The sequence below is a fragment of the Cydia amplana genome, chromosome 2 (genome assembly GCF_948474715.1).
Source record: "Cydia amplana chromosome 2, ilCydAmpl1.1, whole genome shotgun sequence".
Lineage (NCBI taxonomy): Eukaryota > Metazoa > Arthropoda > Insecta > Lepidoptera > Tortricidae > Cydia > Cydia amplana.
The window spans coordinates 10,681,103-10,697,545 of NC_086070.1; the positions used below are offsets into that span (position 1 = coordinate 10,681,103).

The 16,443-nt window shown below is 37.5% G+C and overlaps 1 protein-coding gene across 1 annotated transcript in view; it reads right to left on the bottom strand.

Annotated features, from left to right (window-relative positions):
• LOC134656155 (collagen alpha chain CG42342) overlaps positions 1–16,443 on the bottom strand; it is a 276,941-nt gene that overhangs the window by 12,383 nt on the left and 248,115 nt on the right. Inside the window, exons 4-16 of the mRNA XM_063511683.1 lie at positions 12,602–12,637; positions 12,126–12,197; positions 11,759–11,827; positions 10,120–10,299; positions 9,824–9,929; positions 9,089–9,253; positions 7,879–7,967; positions 7,405–7,539; positions 6,795–6,821; positions 6,067–6,105; positions 1,679–1,783; positions 1,048–1,092; positions 427–489 (exon numbers count right to left, since the gene is read on the bottom strand). Coding sequence (XP_063367753.1) covers positions 427–489; positions 1,048–1,092; positions 1,679–1,783; positions 6,067–6,105; positions 6,795–6,821; positions 7,405–7,539; positions 7,879–7,967; positions 9,089–9,253; positions 9,824–9,929; positions 10,120–10,299; positions 11,759–11,827; positions 12,126–12,197; positions 12,602–12,637 — 1,131 coding nt within the window. The remainder of the gene's footprint in view (positions 1–426; positions 490–1,047; positions 1,093–1,678; positions 1,784–6,066; positions 6,106–6,794; positions 6,822–7,404; positions 7,540–7,878; positions 7,968–9,088; positions 9,254–9,823; positions 9,930–10,119; positions 10,300–11,758; positions 11,828–12,125; positions 12,198–12,601; positions 12,638–16,443) is intronic.

Below are 16,443 nucleotides of genomic sequence, written 5' to 3' on the forward strand. Positions count from 1 at the left end.
TGCCGGGGACCAAGTCGAGCGTAAGCATCACATTGTTCGTAAACGCATATAGCCTATATAAAAGAAGTCGGTTAACTAGGTAGTCACAGTCGCCGATGACCAGTCGACAATGCGTAATAGCGCCCTAAACCTCTTTTTTAAGGCGCCTCCCGTTTTCGCTTTTGAAAATAATAGCTATCTATAAAGATTCTTTTGACGAGCTCAGTTCAAAAAATAAAAACTATATCAGTATAATGACGGTTGAAACTTGATAAAGAGGGGAATAATGATCTAGTTCCTAGCGTTCCTATTTGCTTCACAGTGATAAACTAAACATGCTGCCGTTGCAATCCATTTCCCAACAATTAATTATATTAAGTACAAACGAGTGAGTTGTGTTAGTGATTTATCAAGTACATATTTACTTGCTGAGTATATGAAACTTACTCTAGGGCCTAAGTCGCCTGGCCGGCCTGGCTCGCCTGGCTCGCCTGGTAGACCAACTGGACCCTAGAAAACAAAAAATATATATAGATAAATATGAAAGTCACATTTAAGTTTATGTAGTTTACTTTCTAAAGAATCAGCGTCTGTTTGCGTACATTAAAGAGCCAATGACGCATTTAAAAACGGCTGAAATAGTTAGTAGTAAACGTAAGCAGATACCTACAGCAGAATGTTGTGTTCTTGTGTGGTACAGTTAGCATCAAACGTAATGGATCCGATTACGCGTCTAAAGTATAACATTTTGACAAAAATATCGTATAGGTTAGAACAATCAGACTGTAACAGATACTTTTGACACGAACTATAGAGATTTATATCTAATTTGAAAAGTATTCCAGGGTGGCAGATACTTCTGGCGCGTTTGTTTTATCCGCTATTATTGATACTGAATGTACAATCACTAATTTATTATCATTTGAATTCTAATAATCTAGTTCGGCTTGGCAAATCGTATACACGTCGTAATATTTTTTTGTTATTAAGGCTTATAGAATGATATTGTTAGAAATATATTGAGGTTAATTATTAATATATCTAATATTAGAAAAACTTAACACTTACCGGTAATCCCATCGGTCCCGCGTCACCTTTTTCCCCTCTGTCCCCCTATAAGATAAAAAAATAAAATTGCAGAAAAAAAATTGAGACTAAAAGTTCAGAAAATCGCTACTAAGGGTCGGTTGCACCAAACTTTAGTCATCGTTTAAGAGTTCGCTAAATTTTAATGTACGGAAAGTTTCATAGTAAAGCGCCGGGGCGCGCTGTAGCTTTCTAATAGAGCCACGTGCCACAACCACCTGCATAAAAAATCGCTCGTTCACTTTACCCAGGTAATTGAATTACAACTCCTATGGAAATTGCAATAAGATTCAAAATGAACTAATGGATAAATACTTTGTTACGATGTGTGTGGTCAGTACTTCGGTTACTGAGTGCCGGCGAGTCGAACGCTACAGAACCAGTCTAAAATGGGTCATCGAGATGCGTAACAAAGGCGCGTTATTGGAGAGCGCACCTACACTGGTTTTTTGAGCGTTGAACTAACCCGCGCTCAGGTGCCAAATAGAATAATTAAGACCCTTTTTTGCAGGTAAGTAGCACGTGCGGTTTTACTGAACAATAGACAATAGGATAAGCCTTCGGTCGGGCTCTATTAGAAAGCTACAAACTATACTACTATAAGAATACGTACGGTCTTGCCTCGCACGCCCGGCTCGCCCTTGTCGCCCTTGATGCCAGGAGGGCCTGCGACGCCCGGCATCCCCGCCGGACCCGGCGCCCCCGGCGGGCCCATCATCTGTAACATAAACCAAGCGTTAACGAACTGAAACATCATATGTTTTGTCTTTGCGTCGTATTCGACAAAATTTTCTTCTGTATACTGTCATAAAAATATGGAAATTGCAAGGTTTTCGATCAAGTAACACATTCCAGCAAGTATAGACGCTTCCGCTTAAGATGTATTTCCATCGTGAAATTCATGAGATTCTATGATTACACCAGCAATGCCTTTTGGTAAATCCTTTTTCATTCCACAGTAGAAAGCCAATTAGAAAATTCTAGCTTTTAAATCCAAATGACTGAAAACCGCCTTCAGGTCGCTAAATTATCGGCATCTTCTGAAAACATCATTACTGCTTTAGCTTTGAAATGCAACGTCCAAAGAGAGCATTATAAGTATATATATTAATCAAACATTTGACTAACGCTCCTTTCGCGAAAACGTACATTTGAAATTGAAGGGATGTTTACAAAAACAACATAACTGACTACACTGGTTGACACCTGAAACGATTAACAATGTTCTTAAAAAAGTGTCAACCGCTTTAAGCTTATGTTGTTTTTGTAAACATCCCTTCAATTTCAAATATGACGCAAGGTTGGCAGACTCCACAGACAAGATCGACATCCTCTAGACTAAGCATAGTAGCGCTACCCCCTCCGCCACAAATATACGATAGTTTTACTCCATCTTCGAGTCAAAGTGTCTTTGTGTGACGTCCGTGTCTTTGAATGGACCAATCACGGCACGGGACTCGCTCACCTCGTCCCCCGCACCCCAGTATTTTTGACAGAATCAGTTTCATGAAATAATTGCTCTAAACTCCTAGTCTATGGCAAACTCATTATACTTTGCTAAAAAGTTTGTTGAATCCTATCCCCTTATGACTGATTAACTGACTTCAAAATTCCAAAAGGAGTGAGTTTAGTTTAGAAATTCTGTATATGTTTTTTTTTTAATATTTGTTACCTTAGAGCTCCGTCATTTCTCAGCCGATTTAGAAATCTATTTGGTCCCATTTTTGTCAAAATATATTAGTTCTGATGAGGCTCTCCCCATGAGGAATCGAGGAAACTCCTCAAACCTTACAGTCGTATATATAGGTAGTGATTTATGTATTTTCATCAACAAAGCAAGCATTTATATTAAAAAAAGCGACATGTGATGAAGTGGATTTATTGATGAAGACCAGAATGGAATACCTCAACAGTACCGATATCACGTTTGGCGATATGTTTGTTCGTTAAGTTAAGCACCGCCACCGTTAAGGACCTTTTAAGTTTTTTTGTGCCAAGGTTCTGATGATATATTCCATGGAACTCCTCAAATGTTATAAGCATACTTACAACGCTTTTTTTATTTTCATCTAAAAATCAAGTACCTATTTGTATTTAAACAATTCTATTTGGTGAATTGACCTGCTCAGGATGAAGACGAGAATGGAACTCCTCCAGGACAAGTATTTTACGTCTTGGGGTTAATTTTAACTGTTATAAGATGCGCTATATGCAGGGTTGGGCAAAATACTGGCTTCCACGTATTTGAAATACAAATTACAAAATACATTTTTAAAAGTATTTGAAATACAAAATACAAACTACTTTGGCGACGGGTATTTGAAATACAAAATACAAATTACAGTGTTTAAAATAATGTATTTCAATTACAAAATATACCTTTATTTATTTTTTTGTTTAGCATTTAGTTTTAACGTTAACGAATATCCTTTCATATAAACTTATAGGGTCATTGAGCCTAGCGGTAAGAGCGTGCGACTTGCAATCCGGAGGTCGCGAGTTCGAACCCCGGCTCGAACCAGTGAGTTTTTCGGAACTATGTACGAAATATCATTTGATATTTACCAGTCGCTTTTCGGTGAAGGAAAACATCGTGAGGAAACCGGACTAATTCCAATTACGGCCCTAGTTTACCCTCTGGGTTGGAACTGTTGGAAGGTCAGATGGCAGTCGCTATCGTAAAAACTAGTGCCAACGCCAATTACTGGGATTAGTTTCCAAGCGGACCCCAGGCTCCCATGAGCCGTGGCAAAATGCCGGGACAACGCGAGGAAGATGAAGATTTCGCAAAAAGTAGTAAATTAAAAATGAAATATATATTTGATAATCCGTCAAGTCGTCGAAAACTAGTGCATGGACGGAAACTACTGCAATGACCCTATCCCCTAGATTTAAACGAAAAGTTCCACGCAGAAGTTGACCTAATATAGATCCAGTATCCAGCCAATGAAAATTGTATCTCGGCTGGATCGGAGGTTCGCGGTCGGCTCACAGCTTGTGCGAGAGATTAGACATTTTAGGATTATAGAATTTAATAAAATGTATTTATAGAAATGTATTTTGAAGCTTGAGGTATTTGAAATACAAAATACTAAATACATGTGAGTGCAGTATTTGAAATAACAAATACAAAATACTTTGGAGGTAGTATTTGAAATACAAATACAAAATACTAATTTGTATTTCAAATACGTATTTCAAATACATGTAATTGAAATACTGCCCAACCCTGGCTATATGATCGTAAATAATTGTATTGTCTACAAACTATTTTACGAATTAGGTGTTTTATTAAAGATTAATTTCATGAAGATTCAACAAGAACAGTTGTCAATGTTATTGTAATTAAATTAAAGTATTTTTATAAATTATAAACAACTATAGGCAAAAGAAGCTTTAGCTAAGATTTTTACCTAAACTGACATAGGTATTATATGACAATAAAGTTACTCGTATATTACAACTTCGGAGAAAACTGTGCCTTCCGAGTACATAATTATATGTTCACGATTGACTCATTCGCTATTGGCTATTGCGTATTACTATTTACTACCGGAAAATCCTACAGCATTATTAGATTATATTATGGACTAATATCCGGTTAAGTATATAAACTTATAGTACTGTTCTTGCTTGAGACATTTGATCAAAGATAGATGTTTAAATGAGATGTGTAAACATTCTGATATCGATAGTGAACGTTGATGGCGCTGTATGCAGTATAATCCACTTGTCAAAAGTTAGTGTATAACACGGGGGACGATTTTTTTTAGACATCTTATACATACAAACAATGGGTCTCTACTTTAGGCCAATACCTATACAGATTGATAAATTTATTACTGAATTATTAGGTTGGGGAAGGTATTTATGTGTTAAAATAATAATTAAAGTCGAAATAAAGATAATTTGACGCATATGACGCATTCATTATTATCGCAAGGGGAGAAAAGTCAAAACGAGGTCTTTATCAGTAGACTTTTCTGTTTTAAGTCATGAAATTCTTAAACGCCATGGTAAATAATAAGAATAAGAAACCATTTATTGCCACAAAGAAAACAGATAGATTACAAAATATAATAAAATTAAAAAAATGTCATGTGCGGGAAAAGGAACGGGTTCAGCATACGCCGCGTCAGCCATTTCATTACAAATTGCCTGCGCAGCGCTGATTTTCAGTCCGTCCCCTTCACTGAACCACATTGATATGTACCTATGTTTTATTACTTCGTCTCAAAAAGCATTACGAATATTTACAAAGTTCAAATACAGTTATAAGTTTATAATTTATTGCCAAGATACATAGATATCATATCATAGATTCCACATAAAGAGACGTTTTCATTGCTTTTAAATAAAGATCTTTCGTATTTATTGTAAATACGACTATCAAATGCAAAAAACCCATTGAACCGATAACATGCTTAAAGTAGGTTATCTTGGGTTTGTGGACAATATTGTTTATCTACTCTATTTTGACGCCAGAGGTCAGAGGGCTGACGACACAATCGCATCTCTATCATAATACCTACCAACATATTCTTCTGTCACATAATTATATTTTTTAGGTACACTCAGCAACAGAAGTTGCTAAGCGGGCGAGGTGTTCGAAATTTCCTTAACGCGCTCTTATTCTCTTAACAATAAAGTTGCGTCGAGATAATTTCGAACCTCGCCCGCTTAGCAACTATTGCTGCTGACTGAGCTGTGTTTTCATTATCATTTTGTAACTGTATCACTCTATTCTATTCATTGGCATGGTTCCTAATAATACAAGTTAGTAGGAAAACTTCAGTTATTAGGTACGCCTTCTCGCTGTTTTGGCATATTTCGGATTAGCGAGATAATTTTTCGATTTTTCTTACCTAATAAAAATTTTTCGTTAAGCGAACTTATAATTAAATTTGCACAATATAGTATGTACATACGCGGTTATAATATAATTTGTACAAATGAGGTTTGACTATAATAAATTACCTATCATTGGTATATTTTACTTACAATTTCATGTCCGTACAGCTCGTAGCCGGTGCCGTCTCCCTGCAAGTTCAACATTGGCTATAAGATTAACAGTTCATGGATTATTAAAAAAAAAAACAACGGGTTGCACTCAGGGAGTGCCGGCAGAAGTGAAAACTCAATGACTATTGCAAAATGCACTATGTATAATTGAGGTTAACGCCATCTAGCGTTAGCGTTAATTACTTGAAACCCCTAAGCACATCACTGTTAGTACTCTAGTTATATTAATACCAGTTAGAGCGAAACTCACTAGATGGCATTTAAATCAATAAAGAAAAACTCAATGACATTACATGTAACAGTTTTTCGATCAGGTCACGTGTCCGTCTTACGGTCACGTGATCGTCTTACGCTGTCTCGAGTTTAACATTTTTTCCCCACCTCAAAAAGTGCACAGCGCCGCTAAAGAAGTTTCCACTTCAAAAATAGCTCGATATTATAAAGATACGCCGGTATCCACATTATGTTGTACAGACTTTTCATGAAAGGCAAGTCATCGCACACAGTCAACAATTTCAGAACCTCACTGTTTTTATTTTTGTGTCTTTCTGTGCGTGAAATGCGTCCTCTACGGTTTTCTAGCTTGATTTATTCTGGTCCCTCCCACGTTAGTAACACGGTATAATTTTGCTTAGCACAACAGAATTAATAATGTTGAAACGGATGTTTATAAAACCGAGCCTTGGCAAATCAGAGTCGATAGTTACCTGCCGCCTCCTCAGCTTTCTGTACTTCTAATGTTGCCGCCGTTCGCATCGCGCCCGACACACCGGAAATATAAACAATACAGCGACATTTTAATAATTAATATGTAGATTACAGATAGAATACAGATGTACATTACAAGAGTAATATTGAGTCTTTTTTTAAAGCTAGCTCATTGACTTATTGTTTTGGTTTTAATCCATTAGACTTTTTAGTTTTTACCTTAACAAACCAAATAAAGTCATTACTATATTATAAACAGGCTGATCATCTATAATCTGCCTGCTGTGCTCTGTATATCGAAAGTATAATAAAGAAAATATAAATAGGTATGCATCTATGCATATATTATTAAGATACAACTTTATCTACTTTGAACCCTCTCAAACATCACTAAACGAAGGGAGCTTAATTTTTTGCTTAATTTCTTTTAAATATGTAATTGTAATCCAATAATACTAAAATTTCAAGTTTTTATGAAGTCAAACGCGCAGTGTAGCTACTGTTAAGTGGTGAGATAGCCGAGGATTTCCCGCTTTGTTTGGGAAAATCAAGTACAAAATTTCGCATAAAATTCAGTAATTTTTCCCAGAAAAAGCACATGAATCTCACCGAGTCTCCCTTGTCTCCTTTGTCGCCCTTGAGGCCCGGATATCCGGGAGGTCCGGGTAACCCAGGTGCGCCCAGCATGCCCGGTGAGCCCATATCGCCGTAGTCACCCTTTTCGCCCTTTGGACCTATCTCGCCCTGAAAAGTGAGTTAAAAAGGGTTTTAGATATTTAAAATAAAACAAAATAATTTTCTGAATGATTCTGTTCCTTGTGCTGGGTACGTAACACAGCGAATTCTCATGAAGCTTGGAGGAACACGGAATATTTTAAATTTATATTATTATTATTACACTGAGCAATTTCTACAAAAAAAAATGCAGTTTTACGAAGTGTTACTTTGTGGTATTATTAGCAATTTTAAGAGCAACGGAACCTCTCTAGTTAATTTGATACACTATCCTTTTTATTAGATCCAGGCATCTGGCCGCTGTTCATCTATAATCACTCTGTAATAGAATATAGAGAACAGACTTACTGGTTTTCCTGGAGGCCCCTGCACGCCAGGCTCACCGTTGAGACCATCAAGTCCAGGTGGACCGTGCGGGCCCACTTCGCCGCTTTTCCCTGCAAATGCGAAGTAAGTTTAAGACGTATGCGCATGCTAAACGATAACCCAGAAGATGAAATCGGAAATTGAAAATAAATATAATCCATTAACGGTTTGTTTTTTCAAAAATTAAAATGAATTAGAGAAAAGTAATATTTAGAAGTTCTAGAAGTAGTGAGTCGTAGAAGTATTTCGATCTTTCTTGAATAAATGGTGATCTTACATGATCGCAACCTCATGGTCAAACTTGGTAGGAGCATTCTCGTGTAGTGTGAGTCGCAACGAGTTTAAATTGGATGAGGACTAATTTTGGTATGAGATTGTCTGAAGTGTTTTAATATTAACTCGTGAAAGACAGACATATTAAAATTTTAATTTAAATATTTGCTGCGCTCTTCCAACAGAGATGTGATAAATTGCGTCCGGAGAATCAGAAACTTTGCATAACTTTGACTTCACTCCTTGATTGGCATCTGTACATTTATCACTGTTCAACAAACAGCTGCAAGAGTAAGTAGGTAGGTTAAGTGGTCAAACAGATCAGGTCAGTAAACAGAGTTAGCAAGACTTGCATCATTTGAAATGTGACTCACCATCTCTACTGCACGCTCGGCGTGAAGCGACGCTGGGTGATGTCAGTAACACAAAAGCGACTACACCAAAAACTACTACAACTGCCTTAATTAGTTATCACTTGTACCATTAATTACGTCCTTGCCAAAGCTTAATCTAAGAAATAACGTGCAGCGTGCATCGTGCGCGTGCATTAAGCTACTGGACAGCATAGTAAACAGAGGAGAAGAAGTACGAGTGGTAAGACAGCTTTTTTATACGATCATTCGCTTCCGAAATTAAGGTACGTAGGAGCGGTGCTCTCATCTCATAGAATAAGGGCAATGCGGATACAAGCTCCGGATGGGACTGAAGTTAACGAACGTACTTATTAATATTTTAATTTTCGTTCAGAAAATATCTATCGTCCATGTAGCAGCCCCAATCAAATGTTCGTTTTTGATATTATCCAATGGACGCGGTCATCTGAAGTAAGTTGTGACTACGGAAAATTAGGATGAATTATGCCAATGGTATTGGGGACCGCATGCGTCGCCGATGGTGACGACGACAGGCGAGCTTGTACCCCATCGCAGGTGGGGGCATGCGGCGCGGCCCCGGCAAGGAGTGGGGGGGACTCGCGCGGTAGTTACCCGCTTGCCGCGCTTGCCGCGCGCGCCTTTGTCGCCGGGCGGCCCGGACGGCCCCGGCGCGCCCGACTCGCCTCTCTCGCCGCGAGCGCCCTCCGCGCCTGTACACACGCGCCAATCATCATACCCACAAACCTACGCGCTCAATATCTTCGTTTCCTTCTCTCCTTCTGTCCTACGTCCTACACTATACAACGACATTGACTACCTACTGGTGCGAGGCCTAATGGATCGTGATAGACAACAGCGAGTGGAATCTTATTAAAGATTTAAAAGCTCAATAGCTCCTGCTGCTAGTTAGCTGGAAGACTTCATAGGTTGATCTATGAATTTGTTTTCAGCTCCACACCATAAAGTATTAGTTTGTTTGTGTCACAATAAAGCGCTCTGACCACTAATAGTTGAAGTTTGCAAGTTGTTAATGTATTATTTGGTGTTGAGTGGTGCTGGTTGTACTAGACATGTGGGTAGTCTTAAACTAAAACAATAGCACGAGCAACATTTTCGAGCACTAAATTTTCACGCTCTTTCCTTAAGATACTGATGTGTAAAAATTGCATACTAAAAAAAAATATATACGCCGGCAAAGTTTTAGTATCAAACTACCGCAGTGTGGGATGAGCTACACATGCACTCTACAAGTCTACACAAATAGTTTGTGGATGTGTTACCAGGCGGGCCAGGCGGGCCGGGAGGGCCCTCAATGATGCCGGTGGGGAAAGCGTCGCCCTTCAGTGTTGTCGTGAAACCACGTTCTCCTTTGTCTCCTCGATCTCCCTGAAAAACCAATGTCATATACCTTAGTTTAGAATTGAGAACCCCGGTAAAACACAGAATGTATAAATGTTTCAGCAAACAAGACCATTTGATTATCTTATGAGTTCGCTATATTGGTGCCTACCAAAAGTCACTAAAAGCCAACCCCACCTCTAACCACCACTCTGATCTCATGCCCTTAAATAATTACCTTCGGTCCCTGCGGTCCGCTTGGTCCCAGTGGTCCGGCGGGTCCAGCCGGCCCAACGGGGCCCGGCGCGCCTGGGGCCCCGACCGGCCCCGCAGGCCCTGCGCGCCCGTCGTGGCCCGGTAAACCCTCGGGGCCCGCCCCACCTGGTGGTCCTGGTGGTCCTGGCTCCCCGGGTTCTCCCTGTAACATGGCAGCCGACAATGTTAACACTAATATGTTAAAAACAAATTATAAAAAAATATAGGTATTAAAACTCATTCTAAGTTTAACATTTTGTCAATAGGTAGAAAATGATATCATAAATGATATTTTTATGTTGACAGATTACAATATTAAGCAATGAAATCAAAATTACATTATCATGTCTAATGAAGTACTTGAATAATATCAAATGAAAAAATATTTCAATTGGTAAGATAAGAAGTCACGGCTAAATTAAAGCATGTACATAATAAATTAAAAGACAGTTCATGCATTTTAAGCAGGCAGACAACACAGAAAGCCAAGACGAGAAATGAAGGGATCCCGTTTTAACTGACAAAATTTGACGATACCGAGAAGCATCGGAACACTGCAATATCGTTGTTTCTTCTCGTAGATTTTACAGATCATTTTAAATGCTAGTGTGGCGAGGCTTTTGGTTTTTAATTTGTAAATATAGATTGGATAGACAGGTTTAGAAGGAAGTCTTTGTAAATTTTCTAAATACGGCTTTAAATAGATTCTTTTTTGAAGACTGCACAGCTCTTATAAAGTTTGATGTACATTTTTAGTAATTAGAAGAACGTGTCGAGTGTTAGTGACTATGATATATCGCATCGCTCACCCATGTATTAATTTTATGGGAAGTTTCCTAATAAGATTGAGAAGCGCGGGCGCACTGACCTTTAGCTGTATGATGGTGTTGGCAGAGACGTTGTGCCCGGACGCTTGCAGCCCCTACGACGCAAGCGCATCAGTACACACAAAGCACAAACACGCTTACTACAACATATTAAAGTCTAGAAATTTATGGACCTTTCAGTTTAAAAGTGAAGTTGAAATACAACCATCATAAGAATTCTCTATTTCTGTCCCTCTAAAAAGTTTGGATATGCGTTGAAGAATCGATTTATGGACAGAAAGCCAGAATGACTTCGTTTAAATAGCTTCACTACTGACGTCGGGGCTAAAATTCTAGGCTTTATTATTCTAAGCACGCAGACTTTTGAACATGCGGCCTACACACTACGAGTTTGATATTAGGTACATATTTGCAATCATGTTTATTATAATTATTATATGGGTATTAATATTTCAATGAAAACCGGGTAAAATCAGAATCAGTACCTATGTTGATAGTTTTCGCAAGTGATAGTGTTTCAGTAAGTTATCGTTTTGCAAAATCAACGTTAAAACTTGTAGGTATCATACTCGTAATACTAGAATGCCTCTTTCAACATGGACTGAAGTTGAGACGCTTTTGAAATACGCCAAATATCGGTCATTAGCATTTGAGATCATTACATCGACATGATCAACTTTGAGCTGCTAAAAATCACAGATGAAGCGCAACTTAGAGAAAACAACACCAGCGGTCACCGCCAAAAAACAAAACACAAGCGTCTACGGTGAACCACTACCACGAGTAGGCTGGTACCTTAACAGCTATGATCTCCGCAGTGGTGTACGGACTGATTTTATAGTTGTCGACGGAGCGCTTCACGCCCTGCAAAGCGCGCAACGTTGTAATTTTAATTTGACAGTCTCGCATTATAGTCGTCGCCTTATTCATTAATCACCAATAAATTCTTGAAGAATGCCATAAAGAAAAAACTTCGAAAGACAAATACTTAACACCGAATCTGCGGCGTTATGGTTTCAGGAAAAAACATCTATTTATTTTAGCACTAAAATACTACAACCTTTTCACATATTTCACAAAAAGATTTAAGGAAAAGGATCTTTAATCCATTCGCATCATGTCATGTTAGATGCTTTGTATGATTTAATAAAGTTCGTCTTACCTTAATGGCAGAGAAGACGTCGAACCCAGGGCTGCCGTGCTCGCCCTTCTGCCCTTTGTCCCCGGGCCGCCCCTGAAAAAAAAAACACATGACAGGTTTAATTTTTTTTTAATACGTCCTGTTCTGAGTATTTCAGAACTCATGTAGGGAATATCATTTGAAAGTATTACATAATTATAAAGATATATGCATGTCAATTGTCAATTCATTATGATTCTTTTCTGGTGTCTGGCAAACCAATTTTATCAGTTTCTATATAAAAAAGAAACATAATTTCTATTTTCTATTGGTGAACCCTCCTGGGCCTACATTATTATAATTTGCCATTTTCTGTACATACGAAAATGTCTTGCCAGACTACAAATTTGAAAAGATTAATAAAATCTCTATAGAACAATACTCGTACTATTAATTTTGTCGTCTTTTTAAGATGGAACGTTATTTAAAAGTTAAAAAAGGTTTGCAGAAAATCTCACCGGGTCTCCTTTTGGCCCGTCCAGCCCAATGGGGCCCTGTAAACAAACACACACAATCATTACTACAGACGCCAAAATATTTGTTTACATACAAAGCTGTTAATACCACTCCAGGAATAACTACAAAGACCCACACAATTAGATAGAATGAGTAGAAGAGGGATATGTAGAAGACGGATGAGATAGCAGAGACATACAGCATGCTGTGATTTAGGGCATCGGTCTTTATACATCAATTTGTAAAGAAGGTACCTAGATGATTTTAAGCAACCTATATAATATTACAGTTGTAGTACTACAAAATACATTTCTAGACTTAATATCACTTTTAACTGACCGTTAAGAGGAAAGGCGACGGCCGCTTCTCCATACAAACGTAGTCCCCATTTTCCTCTCTGGATATTGATATTATGGAAAATATTTTTACATAATTTGATGTATAAATATTATCCATAGCCTCTACGTTCGACTTTTTTTTAAATGCGCCTAACTCTTATAATAATTCGAAATAAAAAAACAAACATAGGGGCATAGCTGTGGTTGATATACAACTTTGTGAGTCAAAATATTTTCAATAATGTTAAAATCCAGAGAGGATAATTAGGACTACGTAATAGGCAATTTCGCCACTTTCGTCTTAATGGCCCTTATCTCGTTGCAATACGGTTCACGAATAGTTAGGGTCGATATATATCTAGAGACATCAAGCGTGCCAGACACGTGCCGTGGCAGACAAATATTATATTCTTCTATAGGTACAGTGTTAGGCAATGTACCAACTACCTACCTATGTTAATTTTTAAACAATTGTTTCAAGTCTTATAATAAGCAATGAGCAATTTTATTTATCGGTCCAGACTAAATGTATTAAAGTAGTGTTGTCTACAATTCGAATTACACGTGAAACCGTATAAAGGGGCCCACTGATTAACAGTCCGTCGGACGGTATCGGCATGTCAGTTGTTCGGAACTTTTTGTTCTAACTGACAGGCCGATACCGTCCGGCGGACTGTTAATCAGTGGGCTCCTTAAAGTTTTTAGTGAAAGCGCGGTTTCCCTAATTAATACTATTTAAGGTACTAATTTTACCGAAGGAGTAGATAGACATCTACACATTTATTGTTGTTCCGTATTATCAGCATGTCACGGTACCTAAAGAAAAGTAATACCTACTTTACATACTTTTACTAAGCATAATATTACGAATCAAGAAAGTAAACTAAAGCAAAGTCACGATTCTGCAGTTTCCTTGTTAGGTGCAAATGCCGAAGGGTGCAAATCAACTCGTCTGTCAACATCAGGGGCCGGCTAGTTAGCGCCGCACGACGAGACTAGAATCACAATCCTCTCAATGACATGTTATCGTCAGGGCTTTTATATCGATCACTTAGCAAGCGTTCTCCTCTGACTAACCAGTGTAAGTGTAACTTCGAGATCCGTGACGACTACGCACTTTCGGATCACAATTATTGGTTCGTTCAAGGTGATGCAGTCGGGGGCAGTAACAGTAACAATTCCAACGATCTAGCTGAAAGCACGGCATCCTAGTCTAGAAAAGCCGACTTGTACATCCAATTTCCAATCCCGATCTTCACGCCGGATTGTACCGATCTCTATTAACTGTTTTGATAACCTACAGTTTCAAGTAGATACTGCGAATTGGAACTCTGATACATGATTTTGCCAAACGGATAAAAAATTTGATACGCGTTGGAAATAATTTCTATGTTTAAATATTTATTTCACAAAATGCGTACTCCTTTCAAATACTTTTGTAAACATCTGCTATAGCAATTAAAATACAATAAATACCTACTAGGATAGACAAATATTATGTTTTTATTTTCAAACTAAACATTATAAAGCAGTCCTGAAAATAATTTGCCAGTAAAGACGGAAATAGCAAATCGATACATTTTATATTTCCACAGAACAGTGATTCGCAACATTTTTGTAGTTTATGCGTTATGGTTTTCCCGGCCGGCTGGTCGGTAAATTTCATGAAAATTATTGTGGGTATTTAGACAAACATGACGTGTGACGATTCGGTTGTCATGGGTTGCGGTTTAGGGTACCTAGGGACATCATTAACATGTTTATTTGCGTCTATTTAATCGGCGGTCTAGACCTAGTGATGGGTAGTGTGAGGATTATTTCGAGACTAGTAAACATTTGTCAATGTTTGGATGTTTATAATATAGCAAACACTCACAGAGAACGCCGATTTGCTGAAAAGCAACTGTTGATGAAGACCATAATTTAAAGAATTTTGTGAGTACGATTTTTTTTTGTTAAATCGTTTGAATTTGTATGTAATTAATTTCATTGGGTAATGCCTTGAGATTACGAGAACTATTTCTAGGAACAAACTACTTTTAGAAGTAACTTTCATAAACGAATGATGACGCTATTTCTGATGACGCTATGACGCTGTTGAAAGTAGGTTGAAAATGCTTTTTTTTTTCATCGTACGACATTGTACAGGAGCCGGATATTTATAAATTATGCCACATTATCGTCTAGATACTAAAATTCCTCAAGATTCACTACCATGACCACATTCACAATGACTCGGGGTAATTAATCCAAGCCCGCGCCTCGCTTCGACGCGTTTTACTCGCTGCAAAGGCTACTCACAAGAGTTCTTTGAACAAGGCATAACCGTTCCATTACTAGGAAAGCCCGAGTGGGAGTGGTTGGAACAAACTTTGCTAATGAGATTTCTGGGTTAACCTGATTGGGACCTTTTTTGTTTACTTTACTAATTATATTTATGTAGCCTGCTTATTTAGTCTAGGAAAATACTCTCCATAGTTACACATTAATAATTTGACATATAGTCAACCGTTTCCGATAACATTTTGTAAATATTGTTTGTAAATGAAGTAATAAATAAAACAAACTAGGTACTCATCCTACCCTTTAACGTTCACCATGACTGTGTAATCATATTTAAATCAAACTAAAACGTGGAGGTGGGTCATACACATTTTATAGTATGCTTACCTAACTATTTTTCGTCTTCCTAAAGCTAATTTTTACGCTCGACCCTTTAAAGGCGAGATACATTTTTGAGTAGGTACCTACTTAAGTAGTCTTAAGACTCAAATAAGCAAACGCGATATATACATATGTTGGAACAGAGACGTAAACTTTGATAGTATTGTTCATGTAATTTATCTAAAATATAAATTCGATACAATTTTAATATTTCGCTAAAAGTGACTAGAGTGTGGCTCGAGTTTTCTTTTATTTTTTTTACATAAGTACAATACGTAGGCAAACACTAAAAACTTTCTTAACGTTAAGTTAGTAAAATAAGTAGGAAAAGTCGTAAGTAGATCTGCACTACCAGGGTGGTAATAGGTATGTGGAATAGGTTTAACCCTTAAATGCATGATTTTTTCTTTTTGCCCGAAATTAATATATGTATCACATAATTGTTTGCCGTTCCTAGGAAAGTAGTAAAAAAAATATATCATCGATTTTCACTGCGAAATCAGTGTTAAAAGTTGCATAGGCTAAATCATATTTTTGGAAATATACAGCTATTAGTAAAGGGTATAGGAAAAATCTTAACTGCCATCAGAAAGGTACACTATTTATGATGTTCCTATGATAACGTTTGTAAATATAAAATAATTGCAAACCCCGAAAAATCTGCCCAACATCACATACTAAAAATCATCAACTTCCAGGTTTTTCCAAGTTTTCCGACATTTCGTCTATAAACAAATGTAATTTTTATAAATTAAAATACTTCGTAAATTTATGTAATAATTTGGAAAACTTATTAGTTTTACTATTGAAATAATATACAGGAACAAATAGAATTTGTTTAA